The sequence below is a fragment of the Hirsutella rhossiliensis genome, assembly GCF_020360975.1.
Source record: "Hirsutella rhossiliensis strain HR02 chromosome Unknown scaffold00012, whole genome shotgun sequence".
Taxonomy (NCBI): domain Eukaryota; kingdom Fungi; phylum Ascomycota; class Sordariomycetes; order Hypocreales; family Ophiocordycipitaceae; genus Hirsutella; species Hirsutella rhossiliensis.
Window position 1 is genome coordinate 1149591 of NW_025408678.1, and position 22608 is coordinate 1172198.

A 22608-nucleotide genomic window follows, 5' to 3' on the forward strand; every position below is an offset into this window, starting at 1 on the left:
GTTAATAGCTTATAAATAGCTTTAAAAGTAATATTAGTAAGTAAAAGATAATCTAGTTATATAAACCGGGCTTATAACTCTTAAGTAGAGGCTTAAAAGCGTAGTAAAAGAAATAAGGGCTTAGAAAGGTAAATTTAATAATATATATCTTAGTCTATCTATTAAGATAAGAGAGGGGCTTATATAGGTATAGTAACTATATATAGCTAGCCGAAAGAGGGCATTAAGATATTCCTATACCTAAGTTAGGCCTATATTATATCCTTAGGCTAGGGGAGTTATATTAGTTAGGCAGGTTCCCTTATGCATAACTATTAGGTCTACTAGGCATAACTATGGCCTCTTATGCCCACTCTCCTTAACAGGGGGGATAAATCGCGCGCATAAGGCAGGCCTCACTATATCTACCAAAGTCCTCTCAAAAGTCTGAATCCATGTCTCAATCTTGTCTTGATGTCGGACCCGCGAGTTGTACTTTAGGTCGGCACACACTTTGCCCCTCTCTATGAAGATGACGACATCGAGGACGCCGACCGTGTCGATCGGAGCCATTCCGGGAGGCCGGCAATTTTCTGGAAGCTTCACGGCTTGTAGCAGCGACGACTCTCGCTCAAGCTGCTGGAATTGACCTAAAAAGTTGAAATTGATCTCCATTCGATCCTTGGAAAAGGCCTCGCGGCCCCTTCCGTTGAGATACTTAGACGCGAAGTAGGACCAGCCCTGACGTGGCGTATTGAGAAGGCTTTCCCTGGTCTTGAAGACGAAATCGAGTACACCATCATCATCGGAAGCATCTATGTGCACCGGAAAGACTGTCGTGAACCAACCCACCGTCTGCGACAGGTCAATAGTCTCATCCCAGGCTTCACGGCCGTGGCCTTCGGTGAAAATCGGCGGGACTGAGCGGTCTTGGAATACACGGCTGAAAGAGTAGCTTAAGGCTCCCATCATGAGCTCATGCGGACGAACATGAAGCCTTGCGCTGCAAGGCCCGAGGATGGCCGAGCTGGTGGGCATGTCGAGAAGGAAGTGCTTCCGGGTGTATACCTCGTTGCCTGGCACTGCGTCGTCTGTTCCCCAGTAGTTCGGGGGAGGCTGGTATGGCACATGGTTCAGGGCCGCCTCGGGCACCAGGTTCTCGGTTGCGTAATCTCGCTGCAGGCGGCACCACTCCTGGAACGACGTGACAGGAGAAGAAGCGAAACCCCCTCCCGTCAGAAGCTCTTCCAAGTCCTGAAAAATCAAACGCCAGGACACGAAGTCAATGACGAGATGATGAGCTGTGAGGAACAGTGTTTGCTGGCCATCGTCCTCGAAAAGGGCAGCCACTAACGAAGGTCCATTCTCGATGTCGATGCTGGCGCGACACTCTGCAATGGTCGCGGCCCTCTGCGACAGGCTCGTCGTGTCCAAGTGCCTAAACAGAAGCGAGTCTTGGGTGCTTTCGCAGACGTACTGCACCCAAGCCCCGGTCTCATCGGGACAGAAACGAGCTCGCAGCATTGCATGTCTCCCAACTAGTCGGTGGAGAGCATCAATGACTAGCTGGGTTGGGACACGTCTCGTAATGCCAAGGTAAAAGGGCAGATCCGCCCAGTCAGGGCCCTCAGGCCTCGTCTCGAAATGGTATTGTTGGATCGGCGACAGACGGAATCGACCGCCAGACTCAGCGGTCATCCCGGCAATCAGCTGGCGGTTTTCCCTTGGCTGCACCTGCAAGGAGTCGGCGAGCTTCGCAATGGTTCTCCTCAGCTTGAGGTCTCTGGTGGGGATGTGCAAGCCCTGTGAGCGTGCTGCTGCCGAAACTTGCATGGCGGAAATGGAGTCGCCCCCCAAGCTGAAGAAGTTGTCGTCTAGACCAATCTCGGTGGTGATGTTCAAGACTCGAGCCCATATCTGGGCCAACATGCGCTGCATTTGGGTCGCCGGCAGTCGTTTCGGCAGGGTGCTCTGCGTGCTCATGGCAGCCAAGTCGGACGTGGTCAAGGAGCTTCCCTTGGCCCGCAAGAGGCGACGATCCATCTTTCCCGTTGCCGTTATGGGCACACCTTCTAGGGCTACGTAGGCACCTGGGATCATGTGAGCCGGCAACACTCCAGTTAGCCTCTCGTCCAGGCCAGCCACCATTTGTCGCACTTGGGCGGCGCATTCGTCTGCCGATGGGAACGAAGCCTTGTCTGGGCAGATGAAGACGACCAGCATTTGCTGGCTACTATCTCGAGGCTTGATGATCTCGGCTGCCAGCTCGACGCCGCCTCGGTAGGTTGGATAGGGGCTGGTCAAGAGTTGTCGTACGTGATGCTCGACCTCGCCCAGCTCCACCCGCTGGCCGTTGATCTTGACCTGACTGTCCTTGCGGCCGACGGATACGAGGGTGCCATCGGGGTTATAGCGCACGAGGTCTCCGGTTTTGTAAAGACGGCCGCAGCGGCCATGTTGTGTTAGCCAGGGCGGGCTCTCCATAAACGCTGCCCGTGTTCGAGCTTCGTCGTCGAGATATCCTCTGGCTAGGAGATTACCTTGGATCAGCAGCTCGCCGACTGCTCCGATGGGAACGAGGCTGTCGGGATTGGCAGGGTCTACCACCCACGCCGCGCACCCTATGGGTTTGCCGATGGTTTGGCTTGGCACCGTGCTGCCCGTCAGAAGTTGCATTACGCAGATAACTGCACATTCCGTGGGCCCATAGACATTCAGGAGCCGTGGAAGATGGGCCCATCTTGCAGTATCCGTCGTCGATACCTTCTCGCCTCCCATTGCTAGGGTTCGGAGGGTTGGAACCTCGTCCGGCCGGATAAGGCGAGCCACCGACGGAGTGGCGAACATTGTGCTGACTCTCATTTCATTCATGCTCTCAGCCAGCCGTTCGAGTCTGGACTCGTCGGACGGAATGCATATGCATCCTCCGTAGACGAGATTGGTCAGGATCTCCATTATGCAAGCGTCAAACGTATACGACGCGAATTGCAGGAATCTCGTCGTCTGGTTGAGGCCCAGCTTGGCCCCGTGGGCGACGAGACTTGTGCTTGCAGCTCCATGTTCCATGACGACACCTTTAGGCGTGCCGGTGCTGCCGGACGTGAAGATGATGTATGCCCCTGAGTGGGGAGTGAGGCCGACGTCGGCGGAAGAGCGTTTCGGACGTTGTGCGCCACGAGTCACCAAATTTTGCGGCTGAACCGTAGGGAAGCCCTCCTGTTGAGCAAAGGCCTGGTATCGTCTTGATGTTACAATGACGACTGGTCGTATGGCTGCAAGGACCATTCGCGCGCGGTCTTGGGCTTGACCGACATCAACCGGAACGAAAACGCCACCTGCCTTCAACACGCCGAGCATGGCGACTGGCATCCACATCGTCTTCTCAAAACACAGCGGAACCGTGACCTCAGGCCCGACTCCAAGCTCCCGGATATTGTGCGCCAGTTGATCCGATAAGTCGTCGAGTTGTTGATATGTCAAAGCTCCATCCCATGCTTCAATGGCAGCCGCCCGGGGCTGTCGGCGCGTCATGTCCGCAATCAAGTCGTGGATGCATCCATTGGCCGGTGCTGGCAATGATGCGTTCCACCGCCAGAGGTCGCTCAGGTCCTCGGCGCTTGCAATGCTCAAGTCTCGCACCCGGGTCGCCTGCATGCTCGTGTCCAGCACCTGTCGTAGGACGTGCTCAAACTGCTGGAGCAAACGACTGACGACCGACTCTTGTACAACTGACGAGTCGAAGCTAGCTAGAATCTGCATGCCTCGCTCTTGGAGCTGGCACTGGACCGTGAGTGCATATGTGCTGAAGTTGACCATGGCTTCTGCCTCTTCGTCGACCTCATCTTGTCTAGGCGCAAAAAGACGCGACTTCTCCGACTCTAACTTTACCGGGTGAACGACCAGCAATGTCTGGAATCGACAGGCGAGGCTCGCGCCTTGGCTGACCCGTCGGATCCGCTGAAGACCTGTTTGTTCAAAGGGCACCATGTCGGCTGCTTGATTTTGGACCCTTCTCATCATTGCCCCCACCGTCTGGTCCCAGCCGACGGCAATGCGAACCGGCACTGTTGCGATTGTGGGCGCCAGGACACGTTCGATTCCAGCAACAGGGGCTTGTCGTCCCGAGACCAGCGCTCCAAACACTGCATCGCTCGTGGCACTGCGCTTTGCAGCAAGAATGCCCCATGCTAGGTGGATCGCGGCCGATGCTGTGAAGTTGGTTTGGCTCCATCTAAGAGGCTGTACCTGATGTCTGAGACTTTGGTTGGCGCGCGGGATGTATGCCGAGGACGGCAGGACCGGGAATATTTGGGTCTCTAATTCCTCGTATTCTCTTTCCCAGTATGCATCAGCCAGCCCGTCGTCAATCGAGGCTAGATGCTTGACGAAGGCCTGGAACGGAACCGGTGTAGGGCTCGAGACTCGCTCGTAATGGCTCTGAACCATGTCGAGGAGCAACGTCAACGACCATCCGTCGTACAAAGCATGGTGTACAGACCAGATGAAGAAGACTTTTCCTGATTTGCCGCCCCGGACTAGACCTGTCCGTGAAAGCGGCTCACCCAGACCCATGGTTCGACGCCGGTCTTCCTCAATGTAGGCGTCGACATCGTCTCCAGATAGCCAATGGTCTTGGTCTTGCTTGGCTATCACCACTTGACAGATTTCACGTCCCGGAAGCTGGACGAACCTTGTTCGCAGGATGGGCGACATGTTGACTGCGTGGTCCCACGCTTCGGTGAAACGTGACACGTGGACGTCAGGCCGGAGTTCGTATACAAAACGAGCTATGTAGCTGCCCTTCTGCTGCATGCTCAAGGCAAAGAGACCGGCCTGAAGCGGCGTGCAGGGAAACATGTCATAAATCTGGGCATTTCTGCACATCGACGCCACATGTGCTCGAATGGCGGCTTCGTCAACATTGGCGCCGAGGAGAGAGAATGGAGCGATGTCTTGTTCGCATTCATCGTGGTCAAATTTAGCGCAGTCGGTCAGTCCATCGAGGTTCGGATGACGTAGAATATCGGCCACGTGGAGTAGGATGCCCTCTTCCCTCGCAGCGGCAGCTAGCCGCATGGCCTTGATCGAGTCGCCTCCAAGGTGTAGGAAATTGTCATCCAGGCCGATGGACTTGGCGTCGAGGTCCAGAACTTGAGCCCACAGGGTCTGCATCCGTCGTTGTTGCCGGCTTTCAGGAGCTCGCCGCGTACCCCTCGACGTGGCCAGCACATTCCGGGCCGCCACCTCGTCCCATGTGACCGAGGAGATGGTGGCACGCAGTTGGCGTCGGTCGACCTTTTCCGAACTGAGTTTCGGTACGCTTTGTAGAGGCAAGAAGGCGCTGGGAAGCATGTACAGAGGCGCCGAGCCAGCCAGTCGCTTTGCCAGAGGAGCCGCAACCCGCCGGACCGCCTCTATGTTCTGTTGCTCGGTTCCGACATGAGCGTCCCCTGGGTGGATGAAAAGTACGAGCATGGGCTGCTTCCTGTCTCGAAGCGTCACCACTTCGGCCACCAAGGTGCCTTGAAAAGCGTCTTGTTGGTCTGAATCCTCGCCATGGAGCAGTTGGCGCACATAGTCCTCAATCGCGGTGAGTTCGACGCGTTGACCACGGATCTTGACCTGCGTATCTTTGCGGCCGATGAATGCAAGCGAACCGTCAGCGTTGTACCTAACCAAGTCGCCCGTCTTGTGCAAGCGGCCGCACCGTCCTGAGAGGCCGTCACGGCGACCCTCGAGCAGCCATGCCGGGCTCTCGACAAACGATGCACATGTTTGGGTCGGCATGTTGAAGTAACCAGGCCCCACGATGGGCCCCTCAAGCCAGAGTTCCCCGATGGCGCCGATAGGAGCCAGCTGGCCGTTGTTGGCAACGACCCGGGTCACGGTGCCGATGCCAGTGCCGATTCCACGCCGGTGCTTCTCGTGTGGACTGATCGGGGTCGATGTGCTGTTGATTGTACACTCGGCTGGGCCATAGGTATTGGTGAGCCGAACATGGTCTGGCCAGTGGGAATATGCAGCCTCGGTCAGTCCTTCGCCTCCCAAGACGACGTGGTTGACGAGCGGGACATGGGAGCCCGCGAGCAGCTCGGCGACGGATGGCGTGAGATCGAGATACGTTGCCTTTAATCTCCTGATGGAACCAGCGAGATCACGCTTTCGCTCCAGTTCTGATGGGATGCACACGCAGCCCCCGGCGAACAGAGTGTACAGGAGGTTGGACCAGGCAGCGTCAAAGGCGTAGGAGGCGAAGTCAAAGACGCGGCACTCGGACGTGTATCCAAGTGGCAATTGCTGGTGTGTCATGGCGCTGCAGAAATTGCCGTGGGTGATGGTGGCCCCCTTGGGCGTGCCTGTGCTACCCGACGTGAAAACAATGTAGAGCCTGTTGTCGGGACCAACGTTTGGCAAGTCGGTGTCGTCGTCATTGCATGTGGCAATGGCGCGTAGACCATCATGGACAGTGACCACCTTGCATCCATGACCAAGTCGCTTCGCCCGCAGCTCTTGAGACGACGAGGACAAGATGACTCTGGGCTCCACCTCGTCCACGATGCGCTGCGACATGTGTTCTGGCTGTGAAGGGTCTATGGCGACGGACACACCACCGGCTTTGATGGTGGCCAGCATGGACACAGGCATCCACTTTGATTTCTCGAACAGCAGCGGGACGACGACTTCTGGGCCGACTCGTAGTTCCTTGACTAGGTGACGGGCCAGGCGAGTCGACAGCACGTCCAACTCTCGGTATGTGAGCTCTCCATCCCACGCACAGATGGCCGGCATGCCGGGCTGCTGGCGGAACGTCTTGGCAAGGAGCTGCTGCACCGAACTGTCAACTGGAGCAGGCAGAACACCATTCCACTGCCATATCGTCTCGAGGTCGTTGTCGCTCAGCATGTCAAGGCCGCCGATGCTCGCACGCCTGCTCTCGGGACAACAAAGCTGTCGCAGCAAGTGCTCAAGCTGCTGTGCTAGTCTTTCCACCTCGGCCTGTTGCACCACGGCTGAATCAAACGAGACACGCAGATGCATGCCACGGTTCCTGAGGAGACACTCAATGACCAAGGAATTTGTAGCAAAGGCGTCAATCACGGACTTGGCGTCTTGCGCAGGCTGGCAGAACAGGCTGGTCTTGTCGGCGGCTTTCCCCTCCTCGGGCTGCACCACAAGGAGCGTTTGGAAGTTGCAGCTTCGCTCTGCGTAGTCGCTAATGGCTCGAATGGTTTGCAGGCCCAACTGCTCAAACGGAATCATCTGCATCGCTTGATGCTGTAACTTACGCAAGACGTCTTCAACGCTGGCCGCCCAGTCTATCGGCACGCGGACCGGGACCGTGGCAAAGGTCGGTCCCATGACGAGGTCAATGCCCCGTACGGCCGCCTGTCGTCCCGACACGGTTGCTCCAAATACAGCTTCGTCGACGGCGCCATGTCGTGCTATAACGATTGCCAATGCAGTGCGGATCAATGTTGACGCTGTGAAATCACTCCCCCCCCACTCGAGCCCCCGGATCTCGTGGCGTAGCCCGCTGTCGGCGGCAGGATGATAATCGCGAGAGGGCAAAGGGGGGAACTGAGGCGCATCTGAGCCCTCAAACTGCCTACGCCAGAAGTCGGCCGCTGCTTGTCCGTCCACGCCGTCGACGTGTTGCGCAAACCGTTGGAAGGGCGTCCATGCTGGGGGTGATTGCCCTCGATATGCTCCATCTACCGCCTTCAGCATCAGTGGCATGGACCACCCGTCGTATAGTGCGTGATGAATGGTCCACACAAAGTACACTTGACCGCTGGACGGGCTGGTCACCAGAGCGAGTCTGGTGAGAGCGGTCCCGAGCCCCATCGGCTGTTGCTTGTCTTTTTCCAAGAACTCTCCCACGCCATCTCCAGACCTCCACGGCAACTGACCCTTTGTGACGACCTGGAAAAGTCCAGCGTCTTGGAGGTCAACGATGCGGGTTCGCAGTATCGGTGCGTTGTCCGTGATCCGTGTCCAGGCTTCCACGAAACAGCCAAGGTCCACATCGGCAGGCATCTTGTAAATAAAGCGTGCAACATAGTCTCCGGAACGTCGCGCCGTCATGGCCAGCAAGCCTTCTTGCAGAGGAGTGCAACGGAACATGTCTTGGACTTGCTCTGGCGCAGTCCCACACATCGATGCCGCTTTCCGCACGGCGCCGTCTATGTCCACGGCTGCGCCGAGCAGCGAAAACGGAGAAATGCTCACCTGGGCGTCATCCCCCTCCTTGGCAACAAGCAAACCTGCCAGCTCTTGCAGGCCTGGGTGGGCGAAGATGTCCAAAACCGTCAACGACAAGCCCTGCTCCCTTGCCGCGCCCACAAGCTTCATGGCCCCAACCGAGTCGCCCCCCATGCGGAAGAAGTTGTCGTCCAACCCAATGCGGTCCGTGCCAATACCGAGCACACGTGCCCACAGCGACTGTAGCTGCCGCTGCTGCCATGTCTGGGGCCGTCGTCGCTCGTCTGACGCGGGGCCCAGTCCGGCGATTTGCCCAAACTCCAATGACGCATATGTCTGTCGTATCCGACGCCGATCGACTTTGGTCGCGGCTGTCATGGATACGTCCCTTGCCGAGACGTAGGCACTTGGAATCATGTGGGGTGGAAGGACCTTGTCCAGTCGCTCATTGAGGCCTGAGGTGATTCTCCTGAGCATTGCATTGTCAACATCATCGTGTCGAGCCGCCTCGCTTTCGTATGCTTGGTTGCATGGACCAAATAAGGCCAACGGCACCGGATGGTCGCTACCTAGGGGATGCACCACCTCTGCCACGACGATGCCGTTAAAATCAGGGGAAATTGCACTCAAGGCTTGTCGAATGTGGTGTTCAATGTCGCCCAGCTCGACCCGTTGGCCGTTGATTTTCACTTGGGTGTCAGCCCGTCCCAAGTAACAAAGTGAACCATCCGGATTATAGCGCACCACGTCTCCAGTCCTGTAGAGTCGACCGTGGCGTCCGGGGTAGCCCGCCGTCCCTCGAAGGAGCCACGGCGGGTCCCGAACAAAGGCTTGGGCAGTTCGCTCGACATCATCAAGGTAACCTCGCGCGACAAGCGGTCCTTCAATCCAAAGCTCGCCCACGGTCCCAAAAGCGGCCAGTCTGTTTCCGTCGGGGTCAACCACCCAGGCGACTGTGCCAAGCGCTGTCCCAATGCCGCGGTCCTGTTTGGCCCGACCAACCTCCGTGTACGTGCTGACAACTGTACATTCGGCAGGACCATACGCGTTGATGATTCTTATGTCGTCCGGCCAATGGTCGAACGTGCCCGGTACCAACGCCTCGCCACCCAGATTCAACGTCTTCAGCTGCGGTGTCTCGGAAATGGACAGGAGTTGGGCAACAGTCGGAGTGAGATCGACGTAGTTTGCTCCTAGGGCACGCATTGATTTTGCCAGGTCTTGCTTCCGGTCCTGATCCGAAGGAACGCAAAGACAACCACCCGCTGCCAGCGTGTGCAGCAGGTTGGACCAGGATACATCAAAAGCATACGAGGCAAAGTCATATACTCGAGACGTAGACCTAAAGCCAAGAGCTTTTTGATGCCTGATGGCGCTGCAGAAGTTGCCGCGGGTTACCATAACCCCCTTTGGTGTTCCTGTACTACCAGACGTGAAGACAATGTAGAGATTGTCCTCGGGACTAACCGGCGGAAGCTTGGTGGTGGATGGATCAAGATTCTCCAGCTCCTTGCCAACCGTAAACACCTCGGACGGCCCGAGTCGATTGGCCAGGGGTGACTGGTCCCCAGATGATAGTATTAATCTGGGGGCCACCTGACCAACAACGGCTCGCAAACGATCTTCTGGTTGCGATATGTCGAGGTTGACCGAAACGGCGCCGGCCTTGGCGACACCAAGAATCGCGACGGGCGTCCAGACCGACTTCTCGAAGCACAAGCATATAGAGGCCCCCCGTACAATGCCCAGTTGCACAAATTGCTGTGCAAGCCTGGTCGACAGCGCATCGAGCTGCTGATGTGTAAGTTCGCCGTCCCAGGCGCAAACTGCGGGTGCATCAGGTCGTATCCGGGCAGCTGCCGCAATCAGGTCATGCACACAGGCCAGCACCGGCTCTGGCGCAACCGCATTGCGTAGCCAAATGTCACGGAGATCCAGAGGGCTTGCCACATCAATAGTACGTAGCTGTCTTTGGTCACCGCACGTTGACATCTGGCGCAGAATGTGCTCAAGCTGGTGAGCTACATGCACAACCTGTGTCCTGTCCAAAACGGCGCTGTCAAAGTCGATCAAGAATGTCAGGCCCTCTTTTTGAGTTTGGCATCTGACCACCAGTGCACATTCGTCTTTGGCCCTGTCCGTGGAAAGCCCATAGCCAGAAGCGTCCGGGTCTTCAGGGGCCTCGGAACCTACTGCCAGAAACGTCTGATACTGGCACGCGCGCTTCAGCTCCTCATTTATATTTGAAAGACGTTGAGGGACCATCCGCCCGAAATTCTCCATGTCTGTTTGTTTCCGTGAGACGTGGTCCAGAAGCTTGTCCACTGTCCAATCTGGCTCGGGTATCACGCGTATTGGCATGGCCACTGCACGCGTGTTGGTTGATGGCTCTCCCACACCGGTACCACAAAGTCCCGGTCGATGCGCCAGCGGTCTTTGAGCCACGAAAAGTCCAAATGTAGCTTCATCCGAGTCGGCGTATCGAGCAGCCAGCATCGCCCACGCAGCCGTAATCATGGCCAGTGATCTTGTTGGACTGGACTGGACTGGATTTCGAGGTCGGATCCAGTCCAGTCCAATGCACAGCGCTGAGGACTCCAGAACCGCCAATGCAAATCCAATCCTTAAATGGATTAGCTCAAGGTAGTCGATATTCCGTATTTTATAGTCATCGCGAGATTACCACGGAGTCGATCCTTGTTCAATGCTGTGCGGTGTGTGATTGACATCAATAACGCTGGTTAACTACCGCAAGCCCTCCTGGGGCTGAGGAGTATTATCATGGAGGTAATCATCTTGATCCACGATCCGAAGGTCCTCGTCGTCCATTTTAGCTTCAGATCCATCCCCAGCTTTGTAAGCCTCCTGCAGATCAGACTCCCCTTCTAGTCTCCCGATGTTGATATCCTCAAAAGTATTTCGTGCAGGTGGGCCGTACCAGGACCGGAGGCACTCGCTAGCTTCAATGATGTCGATCTTAAGCCTCGACCTCCGGTCAGAAAGCAGGATCTTAGCGCTGCTGAATAACCGCTCGCATTCATCCGACATTGGTGGAACAGATAGAACATCTAGTGCCATGCGTGCTAGATCAGGTTGTGTATGATAGCGATCGTTCCAATACTTGATAACGTCAAAGCTTTCCTCCTCACCAAGCCGGATAACATCTGTCTCCAGGAACTGATCGAGAAGGTCGATGGCGGGCAGGTCTGTTGATCCGACCTCGTGACGAAGCTTCAGTCTTTATGGCTCTTAACAGCCGCAAAAGGCTTCTCCTTCCTAACTGAAACAGACGACGTTGGACCGGGCGAAGCGGAGACCGAAGCCTGCTTTGTGGAATGCCTGCCCCGATACTCCTCTAGCCAGAGTTCTCTAACAAGCCTCGTAACGCCCGGGATCCATAACCGTTTTCTTCGTCTGTCCAAGCCTCGACGTACCACTGACTTTTGAGAGTCGGATTCAGCGAAATGGCGGTATAATATGCCGGTGTCTCGTCCACTTTATTGAAATACTGCTCGGCCTTACGCCAGGAAGCTTCTGCCGAAGCGGCAAGAAACGCAAAGTTGTCGGCTTCAGCAGCGGCAGCTCCACGACTGGTCTTCCTTCGAACAGCCGCCCTGTGAAGTTCCTCGAATTTAATCTTGGCCTGCTGGATCTCATTTAGCAACCAGTCGAGCGTCTGAAAGTGATCTGCTAGCGTTGAATGCCTGCCTTCCGTCGACAGGGTTCCGTCGTAGAACGTCTCCAGCTGATCATGAAGGTGTGCAAGCTCGTTCCACTGCTGCTCAGACAGGCGGTCTTCAGCGAGACTTTTCTGGCTCTGGCCAGCCTCATACTGGTCACAGAATATCTGAATTCTCTCCTTGACATTGAGAGCTCTGCCGATTGACATGAAGTATGAGTTCCAGCGCGTTTGCTGGCTCTGGATAAGCTGGGCTAAATTAGTCCTGATCGATCTGCTGGTTCCCAGAGGTACAAAGGCAACTCACCTCTAAGCCATCGAACTCCGACAGTGCTCCCCACAGGCAATTGATCTGAAAAACTGACGGCGCTGAGGACTGGCTCGAATATATCTGATGATATTATGAAGCCTGCCGATGGCGCCGCGCTTCCGCCAGAGCTCCCGGATTCGCGTCATGTCGCCTTCTTTGTATGCAGCGTCTAGATCTTTGCAGATCTTTTTGGCGTCCTTTCCGATCAGGAAAGCCTGCGCGCAGAGATTCACAATATGCCCAAAGCAGCGGAGGCGCCTGCGTCTTCGCTGCTTGTCCGACATACTGGGGTAAACGGCGCGCAGCACCGAGTCAACGCACACATCGTTGGCCGTCGCGTTATCGGCCATGAAATAGCCGACCCGGTCCGTAATCTTATAATCTTTGATGACCTGTAGCAGGACATCGGCCATGTTCTCTCCCGAGTGTTCCCCTTCCATTTCGCGCAGCGCTAAGACAGCAGTTCGACGCAACCCAGATTTGTCTATGAAGTGTGCTACTACCCCAAGCACTGCGAGGTAGTTTGGCGACGTCCATAGATCGAATGACAACGAAATGGAACTCCGACTGTCGAGCATGTCCTGCCGCAATTTCTCCTTCCTCACCTCGAACGAATTCATCACCCACTGTCGAATAGTTGACGCTGCCCTTGGGAGAAAGTTCGTCAAGGGCGGAACAGGTAAAAGAGGAGATCGCGAAAGTAGTCATTCTCAACCTGGAAGAAGGCGATATGGCAACCGACCAGCCACCGGACGAGCAGTTCCTTGAACCTATCTAAGCGGCGGGAGAAGATGATCGACTTCACGTCTTGGTAGTCGGATATCGAGGGCTGGCTCGAGTCAACCGAGTCTCCTCGAAAGCTCTTGTGTTCCCCAGTAGATTTGTCGATATCATGTTTCGAGTGGAGGTGGTCAAGCGCTGTAGAATTGCCACTTGAGATAGCTGGGAGGTCTTGTTGACGACGCTGCTTCTCGCAGAGATAGCAGTACCAGACACGTTTATCATCTATTTTTGACTTCAGGTCCTCACCGTATAACCATATGACGGATGTACGCTTCTTTGTTGATTTAGGGCCTCTTGCCAGCACGGCACAGCGAGTATATTCCTCTCCCTGAAGCCTGAACTCATCTGGCTGGATCAGGGCCTCCGGATCGCGACGACTGTTGATCGATTCCGGAGCGAGAACAACATTATCTGACCTAGAGGGCTTATTAGAAGCGCCAGTGAAGAATTGGGTGATTGTCGATGCGGCCATTTGGAACGTTGATCAAGTTAAGGTTACGGTGGTTACCTTGTTGGCCAGATGGAAATATGGGATTCCTGCTGCTAGTTATACCGGCAGTCGGTCACATCTCCCGTCTGGCGAATTTCTACGTTGGTAGTTACCACTGCTCGTCATGAGCACGCTGTATTCCAATCAATAACGCGTTGTTGTGGTAGCCCTGAAACGAAAATTGGCGTTGAGGTTTTCTTCTTTCCTAATTAGGCATGGTCCATTGGAGCTCCAGGAGCCTCCAGACCTCTCGATCCAGTCCAGTCCAAATTTTTGAAACTGCAAATCCAGTCCAGCCAAATCCAGTCCATCCAAATCCACTCCAATGCTAGTCCAGTCCAACAAGATCACTGATCATGGCCTGCTGGGTGAAACCAGACTTGGGCCATACAAGGCCGCAAACATGGTGACTGATGCCGTTATCAAGGCAGGGTCTGTGAGTGGGCGACGGCAGGCTGGGAAACTGTGACGCTTCCGAACCTTGGAACTCTTTCTCCCAGAACTCGACTCCGGCATCCTCATGGAAGCCAGTCCGGTAAGTAAAGAAGGCGTCGTACAAGGGGCGGTCGTCTTGTTCGACTTTGTCGCTGGAGCTGGCCTCGAGGTTGATGCTGAGGAGGTATCCAATCGCGTCACACATGACGCCGGCAACTCGCCGAGCTGTATCAGGGCTCAGCAAGGCATTTTGGTAAACCAAGCTAATGTCAGTGCTGGCTCCGCTGATGCCCACGACAAGGGTAACGTCAAACTGTGCAAGTCCATGTCAGTTTGTAATGTAGCTGTGGCGACTGGAATATGTCTCGGAGGGGGCCTCCCAACCTCGTCTGGATCCTCGCTTTCGACTTCGTGGAAGCTAGCAGGGCCTTGCTGGTGCTTGTCATGCTGGCGCGACTCGCGGACGGTCATGGCCGTGTTGAACAAGGGCCCCAACTTGCGATGCACCTCTGCAAGCCCACTATGTTGATGGGCCAGCTGATCGATGGACCGTGCAAACGTGGTTGCCACGACGCGGCGGGTCGTGTCATCGAGGTCGATGTGGCCTATCAAGACATTGATCAACGGTCCCACCGTGTTGTCGATGAGCTTGACCGGGATATCGCGACTTGACGCTAAGTAGCCGAAACACACATCCCGCGACCCGGTGTACTGAGACAGCACAAGAGCCCAGGCGACCTGGATCAAGACGGAGCGTGTGATGCCCTGGCCTTGGCAGAAGGCGTGAAGCTGACTCGTGACGCTCGACGGAAGCGTGATGCGGCCTTGGCCTGGACGCGACGGGGCCGGCCATGCTCCAGCGTGTCCCGACGGAAAGTAGCATTCCCGAACATTGGCCAAGAGCTTCGTCCAAAACGCGACGCTGTCCTGCTTGGGCGCCCGCGTCGTGTGCTGAATGAACTTGGCAAACGGCGCATGCGCTGGGAGACAACGCCCATCATACGCCCTGGACAGATCGCCCATCAGGATTTGGACAGATGCGGCGTCAATGAGCGCATGCGTTATGTCGAGGCGGCAAGCGACGCCGCCGTTGGAGGCCTGGCAGATGGTAAGTGCATGCTGTGGCTCCCCGGCGGCAAAGCTGGGCCGTTTCTGCTCTCGCAACGCATCTGCTGGCGGTCTAGAACCCGACTGGATCAACGAAAGCCTGGGAGACTGGTTCCGAAGCACAACCTGGATGAAACCGCCAACGTCCAGCCGCTCCACAAAGACGGTTGACAGCATGGCGTGGTGGGCAAACACGCTTCTCCATGCCGCCTCGAGGCGCAGCGGCGAAACGGGGCCTTGGCCCTCGGCAACACACTCCCATATAAACAAGTTTGCATAGGTTGCCGTTCCTTTGCTGATGCTAAAAAGGATGCCTTCCTGCAGCGGAGTGCAGGGGTACATGTCCCTGACCGTGTGCACCGGAACGCCCGCCTCGGGAAGCGTTTTGCCCACCAACCTGTCCAGCTCATCGCAGGTCAATGGCAGGAGGGGGAAGTCGCCTGGAGTCAAGGAAGCAGGCCGACTGGATAGGCTCCGAGCAGCGGCTTTCAACTGGTGCGCGAACCCGGCCATCCACGCCTCCAGCTGAGGCTGGTGGGACATGTCTTGATGGACCCCAAAGGAGATGGTCATGCGACCCTTGGCGACGCCCACGACGACTTCGACCAAGCAAAACCTCTTTGCATCGCCGGCCATGCTCAGCGATCTTCCGGAGCCACCCGATCTGTCCTCGAGCCGGAAGAGCCCGTTTTGCTTCTCCAACTGCTGATATATACCGGTGAAGTTGAGTGTCAGCTCGGGAATGCTATGCTCTCCAAGCCGTCGACTGCTTTTGGCGGCAGTGTATCGGTAGTTGAAGTACGGGCGGCCCTTTCCGGGAACACGACGTCGAATGTCCTTTGCAATCCTGACTGAGTCGACTATGTCTTGATTGGGGCCTATTGGGATTTGAAGTGGGTGCATTGTGGTGAACCAACCCACCGTTTCCGAGACATCAACTTCAACTTCTCCCAGAGTCTCCCTCCCGTGGCCTTCCAGGTGCACTGGCGGCGGCTGGCGGCCGGGAAAGGCTTGCTGGAAAGAATGCGCCAAAGCTGCGACGAGGACATCGGTGATTTCGGTGCCGAAAGCCTGGTTGCTCTGGCCGAGCAAAAGACGTGTTGTCTCGACGTCGACATGTGTGCCGAAGTGCCTGGCGCCCTCGTGCGTATTCTCGATCGCGGAAATGCCCCAAAACTCCAGATCCGGCTCGTTGAATGCCAGGGGAAGGACCTGATCAAGCGAAAGTGATGTTGCTTCGTCTCGCTGCAGTCCACACCACGTGTGGAACGACGTTGTCCGGTGAGCCAATACCTCTCCTCTTTTAACGAGGTGCTCAATATCGTGCCACAGCACACGCCACGATACTAGGTCGACAACTAGATGATGGGCCACAAGGAAAAGGAACTGTGTCCCCTGCGCATCGGTGAAGAGGTCGGCTGCAAAGATTGGGCCCGCCGAGATGTCCAGGGACCCGTGTCGAGATTGCACGAGCCTGTCGATGTCTTCCATTGATTGAACAGCGTGCTCGCTGAATGCCAATCCATCGGGGCTGTTCCTTGAGATGACCTGCCCCCAGTCGCCCCCTGTGCTCCGCCGGAAGCGTGCGCGAAGCATCGAGTGTCGACTTACCACGGCTTGCAGCGCGGCCCGGACAGCATCGTTCGGAACCATCTCGCGCATCTTCAAGAGAAACCCCTGATTGAAATGATGGAGTCCATCGGGATGGAGCTCGAAAAACATGCGCTGTATCGGTGACAACCCCCAGACGACGCCTTGGGGCTCTGCGTCTGTCGAACAGGGCAGACTCGATGGCATGCTGGTGCTCAGCGCTGCAACTCTCTGGATTGTTTGCTCTCGGAGCAATTCTCCCACTTTAAGATGGATGCCTCGAGTCCTGCAACGGGAGATGACCTGCATGGCCGTGATTGAATCGCCGCCAAGTCGAAGAAATGACATGTCAGTCGAAATGTCGTCTGGCCTCATGTTGAGCACCTCGGCCCAAACCTCGACGAGCATCTTTTCGATAAGGCTGATGGGGGCCACCTTGTTCGCCTGCTCGGTTCGTAGAGCATGGGGGGAAAAGGCCGTCCGCCCCATTTCACGGAGCCGACGTCGATCTGTCTTGCCGTTGTTCGTCATGGGCACCTGTCTGAGCGGGATGAAGGCATTGGGAACCATGTACGAGGGCAGAGCCTCGACCAGCCGCTCGTCGAGACCGTTGACCAGCTGACGCACTGCCTTTGCACATGCTTGCTCGGTCTCCATGGCCTCTGTCCCCTTGTACGTAGTGCCCGGGTGGACAAAGGCAACCAAAACTGCGTTACCTTTGCGAGATCAAGTCGTGCACGCACGTGTCTTCAGCAGCGGGCACAATGCTGTTCCAACCCCAGATATCCGCCAAGTCCTGTGGAGACATTGCTGCTGCAACATCAGCCACTGACCGTGAAGCACTGGCTTCGGCCAGTTGCTGTGTGACGAAGCTGAACTGCTCAAGCATTTTCTGCGCTCTCCAGGAGTCAAGGACCGTCGAGTCGAAGATGGCAACCATCCTGATGCTGTCCTTGTTAAGGAAGCACTGAATCGTCAAGGCGTAGGATGAGCGCCCAATGTCCGTCTCCAAGCGTTTCCAGTCGCCGATGTCGCTTGTGATGACGTGCGTGTCCTCTCCTGGCTGCACTACAAGCAGCGTCTGGAAGCTGCAAGCCTGGCGGGCGTCGCTACTGACTTGGGCAATCCGGCGCAGGCCGAGCTGGGCGAATGAGCTCGTGCTGCGTATCTGGTCTTCCATTGCCTCGAGATACTTGTCAACGCTGTCGCCGCCGTCGACCCTTACGCGGACAGGAATTGTGGCAACCGTAGGGCCCATCAAGCCTTGGATGCCTACGAAAGACTCCCGCCGGCCCGAAACGATGGTGCCAAAAACTGCATCTTCCGAGCCATGGAAGCGATTCATGATCAAAGCCCATGCGCCGCGCAAAAGTGCCGTCCTCGTGACGCCCTTGACTCTGGGCACAGGAGGGCAGGAATACTCCATTGTTGTATCGGCCGTCAGTGTGTATGAGAGCTCTAGAAGTGCCGGAAACGCCGTATACCGAGTTCCTGATAGGGCAGATTTCCAGAACTCCTTGGCTTCATTCTGATTTTTCTGAGCAATGTGTTGAACAAAGTGTTTGTACTCGGGAGCTGGCTCGACGGCAAATCCGTCGTATCGTCGGCAGACATGGTTGACCATGAGAGGAAACGACCAGCCGTCATACAGCGCGTGGTGGATTGTCCAAAAAAACCAGCGGGCCATGCCTTGATCGTCTTTGACCAGCGTATAGCGCACCAAAGGGTCGCCAATTCCCCATTTGTTTGACTTGGTCTCGTTCAAACAGTCGTCAAGAGAGGTTGCTTCAGACCATTCCACTGTTTTCGAGAGGACAACTTGCATGAATCCGAGTCCATCCAAGTGGACAATGCGCGTGCGTAGCAGAGGAGTAGCGTTGACGGCATCGTCAACTGCCGCGCGAAGCTTTGCTAGATCCGCCTTGGCACTCAAAGAAAGCACCACACGCTTCACATAGGCTTCGGATCCCTTAGTGGACAGAGATATCAACGCCTCCTGCATAGGTGTGCACTTGTACATGTCATTGATTTCCTTAGGACTGACATGGAGCAATAGGGCAACTTGTGCGTAGGCCGAGATTTCTAAACTGCTGGTGTCTCCGTAAGCGTCCATGGCGGTCGAGATTTGAAGCATTTCTAGCTTCTTAGGCTTAGGCGGGACGGTAATTTTCAAATTCAAAAACAAAGTAATTTGATAACGAGCTGGGCCTCTTAAGATTCAAATGTCTTCTACACGACGACCCTCAAAGCCTTTTATACATTGGGAGCGGCCGAACCGGAGCGCAGCATCTCCCTTGCGGCATGATATATCAATTGGATATCCACAAGGGGGTTTTGGCGGCTGATTCAGCGGCTGAGCGCCACAACACCGCAGTTTAGCGTCCGTGCCCTCAGCGGCTTCCAACATAGCTTACCACTCTGGCCCTGATAATGCACATACATATGCAGAAATGTCGGAAATTACACGTTTTGGGATGTTCATGAAGAGACAGGCGTCTTGAATGTTCGCCTAGTGGGAATTAATGCTTCATCGACGTACCGGTAATGTGGATCGGGAACAGCGCACGAAGACATGTATACATGCACATATGTTTGGGGAGGCAGAAGGCGGATTGGCTCAAAGCTATAACGTATCCGCTGTGTACTCAGAGAACAGCTGCAAGCCGCTGGGGCAAAAACCGCACAATCCGTATATCATTGATGTATGAGGAGCTTCGTATGTGGGGTGCCAAAGGTTCCAAGCGTCAGTGGAATGAAGGATAGTCGCGCATGATGCACGTATTGCACATTTGCACTCATCACCACCCACTTCTTTCAACGCGGCACTAACGCCGCCATGAGGCAGCCAGGGGTTCGAGGGACACAACACCACACGAATCTAGCGGGCAGGCCGTCCCTACGTTTGTTCATTACGTGCCTCGCCCTTCGCCGCGTCAGGCGGATCCTACGGTACGGTCGCAGTCAGGGTCATAGTGTTGAACTTTCGTATTGTTGATAGCTTCAACTGAACGATTCCAAAGAACGCATCTTCCGGCGTCGGTGATAATTGTGACTGGATGCATGCTCAATTGAATAATCGGGCGCGCGGCGGCCTGGATGATGGACGCGGCGGCCACGGCGTTGGGAATGTGCGCGCGAAATTTTGGTGGCGGGGCTCCCTTGCTAATGGGGTTCAAGTCGCAGTGCGTGTTTAAGTACTCCCAGATGAGACGCGGGACGCCGGTCCGAACCACGAACGGGAAAGACAGGGACGTCTGCCGGACTGAAAGGCGTTGCTATGCTGCTGGTTGTACAAGTACTCCGTATTATAGCGCCACTTGCTGTACTCATGCCTTTTATTAATCAGCTGGCACAGTGACCAAGGGCAACTCCCCCAGTACCCAGACTTCAATGGGTGGCGAGGGCAGCTTAAGGACGGGGGGGGAGTCCAAATAGCACAACTCGCCTGCTCCTGACAGTGAACTGAGGTTGTTAGATGCAAAGCGTAAGCAGCGTGGGGCCTGCAGGCGAGGTTAGCCCCTTGATGCGGGGATTGTCAAGCTGCACCTGATGCTGCGGGGAACCGATACGAGGGCTTGATGAGGCTCAAGCCATCAACGGCAGCATCGTTGCCCGCTCTTCTTGTTCCTCCTCCCCCCCTACATACTCCGTCTCTCCATCGAGCTCAAAGCGCCAGAATAGAACATCACCAACACCACAAGCGGACACCCAGACCGCCGGCATAAGCAATGGTTAGCGCCTGCTGCGTCCTAAGCACCGCCGTCATCGCGGCTTTACAGCAACTGGGAAACGGGGCTATGGCTGGACAAGAACAGAAGCCACTCACCCTGGGGCCCATTGGCGATAAAGGCTCAAAAGCGCATTCTCCCTTTTCTCAAGACTTCAATGCCCTTGCAAGGGACATCTTGGAGCAATGGAAAGTGCCAGGCATGTCTATCGCCGTCGTCGACGGTCATGACGTCTTTGCCAAGGTAGGCCCTTGACAAACTGATTCCTCCAACTAAGTTCGCTAAAGATCAATGCTAGGGCTTTGGACTGGCTACTCTTCCGGATACGCCAGCGACGCCAGAAACGCTCTACTACGTTGGATCAACAACTAAGGCTCAAACTGCTGTCGTCCTTGCACAGCTCATCGACTCTAAGGCCTACCCGGCATTATCTCGCGGCTGGTCTACGCCAATCTCGTCGATTCTTCGCGATGATTTTGTTCTACAGGACGAATGGGCAACTAACCACGTTACCCTTGACGACGCCGCTAGCCACCGGACCGGCATAGCTGGCCATGATAACTCATGGCATCACGAAATCAACGGCACGCAGGCTACTCTCCAAGATGTCGTTCGTAGCCTCCGAAACCTACCTCTAAGTGCAGAGCCTCGAACCGAGTGGCACTACTGTAACTTAATGTACGTCACGCTATCGTATGTTATTGAAGTCCTAACGGAACGGCGGCTCGGAGACGTGATGAAGGACTTTATCTGGAAGCCTCTTGGCATGAAATCAACATTTATAAGCTTACTGTTGAGGAGAGAGAGTGGGCATAAGTGGCCACAGTCATGCTCAGTGGACCCAATAGTCATGCACAAGGAAGCCTGCCTGAACAACATGACTCCCCTAGCCCAAGGACACTATGCAGGCTTGACTCAGGTATAGGAACATCCTATTGCCCTCTTTTAGCTAGCTATGTGTGGTCACTGTACCTATATAAGCCCCTCCCTTGTCCCAATAGATAGACCAAGACATGCATCACTAAATTCACCTTTCTGTGCCCCTATTTCTTCCACTGTGCTCTCAAGCCACTGCTTGAGAGTTATGAGCCCGGCCTGCACGGCTAGACCATCTTTTGCCCGCCGATATCACCTTTGAAGCTATTTACGAGCTATCAACGCCGTTATAACGTTCAAATTGTGGTGTTGAGGCAAGGAACCTAGCCACACTAAGGGGCACCACCAGAAACACACGAATTGCACGAATTACGCATCCCTTGAAGAAGGATATCACTTATTAAGCCAGAACCCCTTATTTTCCCAAGATGACGTCAAAGGAAGCAGGAGGGGATGATTATATCGTGAGACTAAAGGAAAGCCTCGATTGGACCCCATGGATTAGGGGGATCAAATCGTGGGCCCAGACTCACGAGATTTGGGAATATGCTGACCCAGACGGCATAAAGGAGCTTGAACAGCCCCAATGGCCGGACTGGGAGCAATTCATTGTCAACCTTGGAGGGAGACCATCCCAACGAGAAGATGAAACCGAGGCTGCGTTCCTAGCGAGGCGAACAGGCTATAACGAACGATACCAGGATGCAAAGGACTCCTTTCGCAACCTCGAGAAAAGGTTCCAGCTACAATTCGATCGCTATAAGGTCCAGCAGAAAGCCCTAATCGCACTCGAAGAATTGATCAAGAAAACGATCAGTGAAGGGCTTCAGGGGACAACCCTGATTCATAACAGCCCAAGAGAGAAAATCAGGGAATTAAAGAAGCAAGCCCTGCCTTCAGGGGCAGAGGAGAAAAAGCTGATTTACGAGAGATACACGACCTCTGTCAACAAAAGAGGCACGCGAGACTGGAAAGCATGGGCAGAACAGCTCGACCAAATTATCATGGATTCACGAGACCTTAAGGTCGACACACTCAACGATGTGAGAATTAGACAGGACTTTCTCACAGCGGCAGACGAGTGGGACCTACATTGGTCTACAACAATGAGGGCTCTCGACCTCTATGACGAAAGACACGGCAAAGATCAACTTCCCCTAAGGAACCTGATCGCCAACTTTAAACAAGAATACACCCATAGGAAGAAGTCGCAACCACCCGTAAAAAGGGGAAGCGCTAATCAAATCTCTGGGAAATCAGACACCCAAGCTAAATGCGCTGGCTACAAGCAGCACGTTAACAGCTCAACAAGCTAGTGGGAAAATTGCTACTCACTACGGGTGATATACAATAAGAAGCCCCCGATAGGCTGGAAATGCAGTGATCTAGCCAAACAGAATATCGAAAAACGGCTAAAGGACCATCCAGA

At 55.2% G+C, this 22608-nt stretch overlaps 4 protein-coding genes across 4 annotated transcripts; 1 reads left to right on the forward strand and 3 right to left on the reverse strand.

The window, feature by feature from the left end:
* Positions 1-333: 333 nt before the first annotated feature.
* HRG_09332 (AMP-binding enzyme domain-containing protein) lies at positions 334-10464 on the reverse strand (the record flags this gene model as incomplete). Its single annotated transcript, XM_044867803.1, has 2 exons — positions 334-2600; positions 2673-10464. 2 exons carry the CDS (start codon positions 10462-10464, stop codon positions 334-336), a joined length of 10059 nt encoding a protein of 3352 aa, XP_044717063.1.
* Positions 10465-10926: 462 nt separating this feature from the next.
* On the reverse strand, positions 10927-12610 carry HRG_09333 (uncharacterized protein; the record flags this gene model as incomplete). The annotated part of the gene is made up of 4 exons (XM_044867804.1): positions 10927-11387; positions 11623-12114; positions 12202-12385; positions 12533-12610. 4 exons carry the CDS (start codon positions 12608-12610, stop codon positions 10927-10929), a joined length of 1215 nt encoding a protein of 404 aa, XP_044717064.1.
* A 1161-nt stretch (positions 12611-13771) lies between these two features.
* On the reverse strand, positions 13772-18001 carry HRG_09334 (condensation domain-containing protein; the record flags this gene model as incomplete). The annotated part of the gene is made up of 4 exons (XM_044867805.1): positions 13772-14191; positions 14263-17116; positions 17292-17342; positions 17409-18001. The coding sequence occupies 4 exons, from the start codon at positions 17999-18001 to the stop codon at positions 13772-13774; spliced, it is 3918 nt and encodes a 1305-aa protein (XP_044717065.1).
* Positions 18002-20303: 2302 nt separating this feature from the next.
* Positions 20304-21217, forward strand: HRG_09335 (beta-lactamase domain-containing protein; the record flags this gene model as incomplete). Its single annotated transcript, XM_044867806.1, has 3 exons — positions 20304-20546; positions 20602-20913; positions 21194-21217. 3 exons carry the CDS (start codon positions 20304-20306, stop codon positions 21215-21217), a joined length of 579 nt encoding a protein of 192 aa, XP_044717066.1.
* Between the last annotated feature and the right edge of the window lie 1391 nt (positions 21218-22608).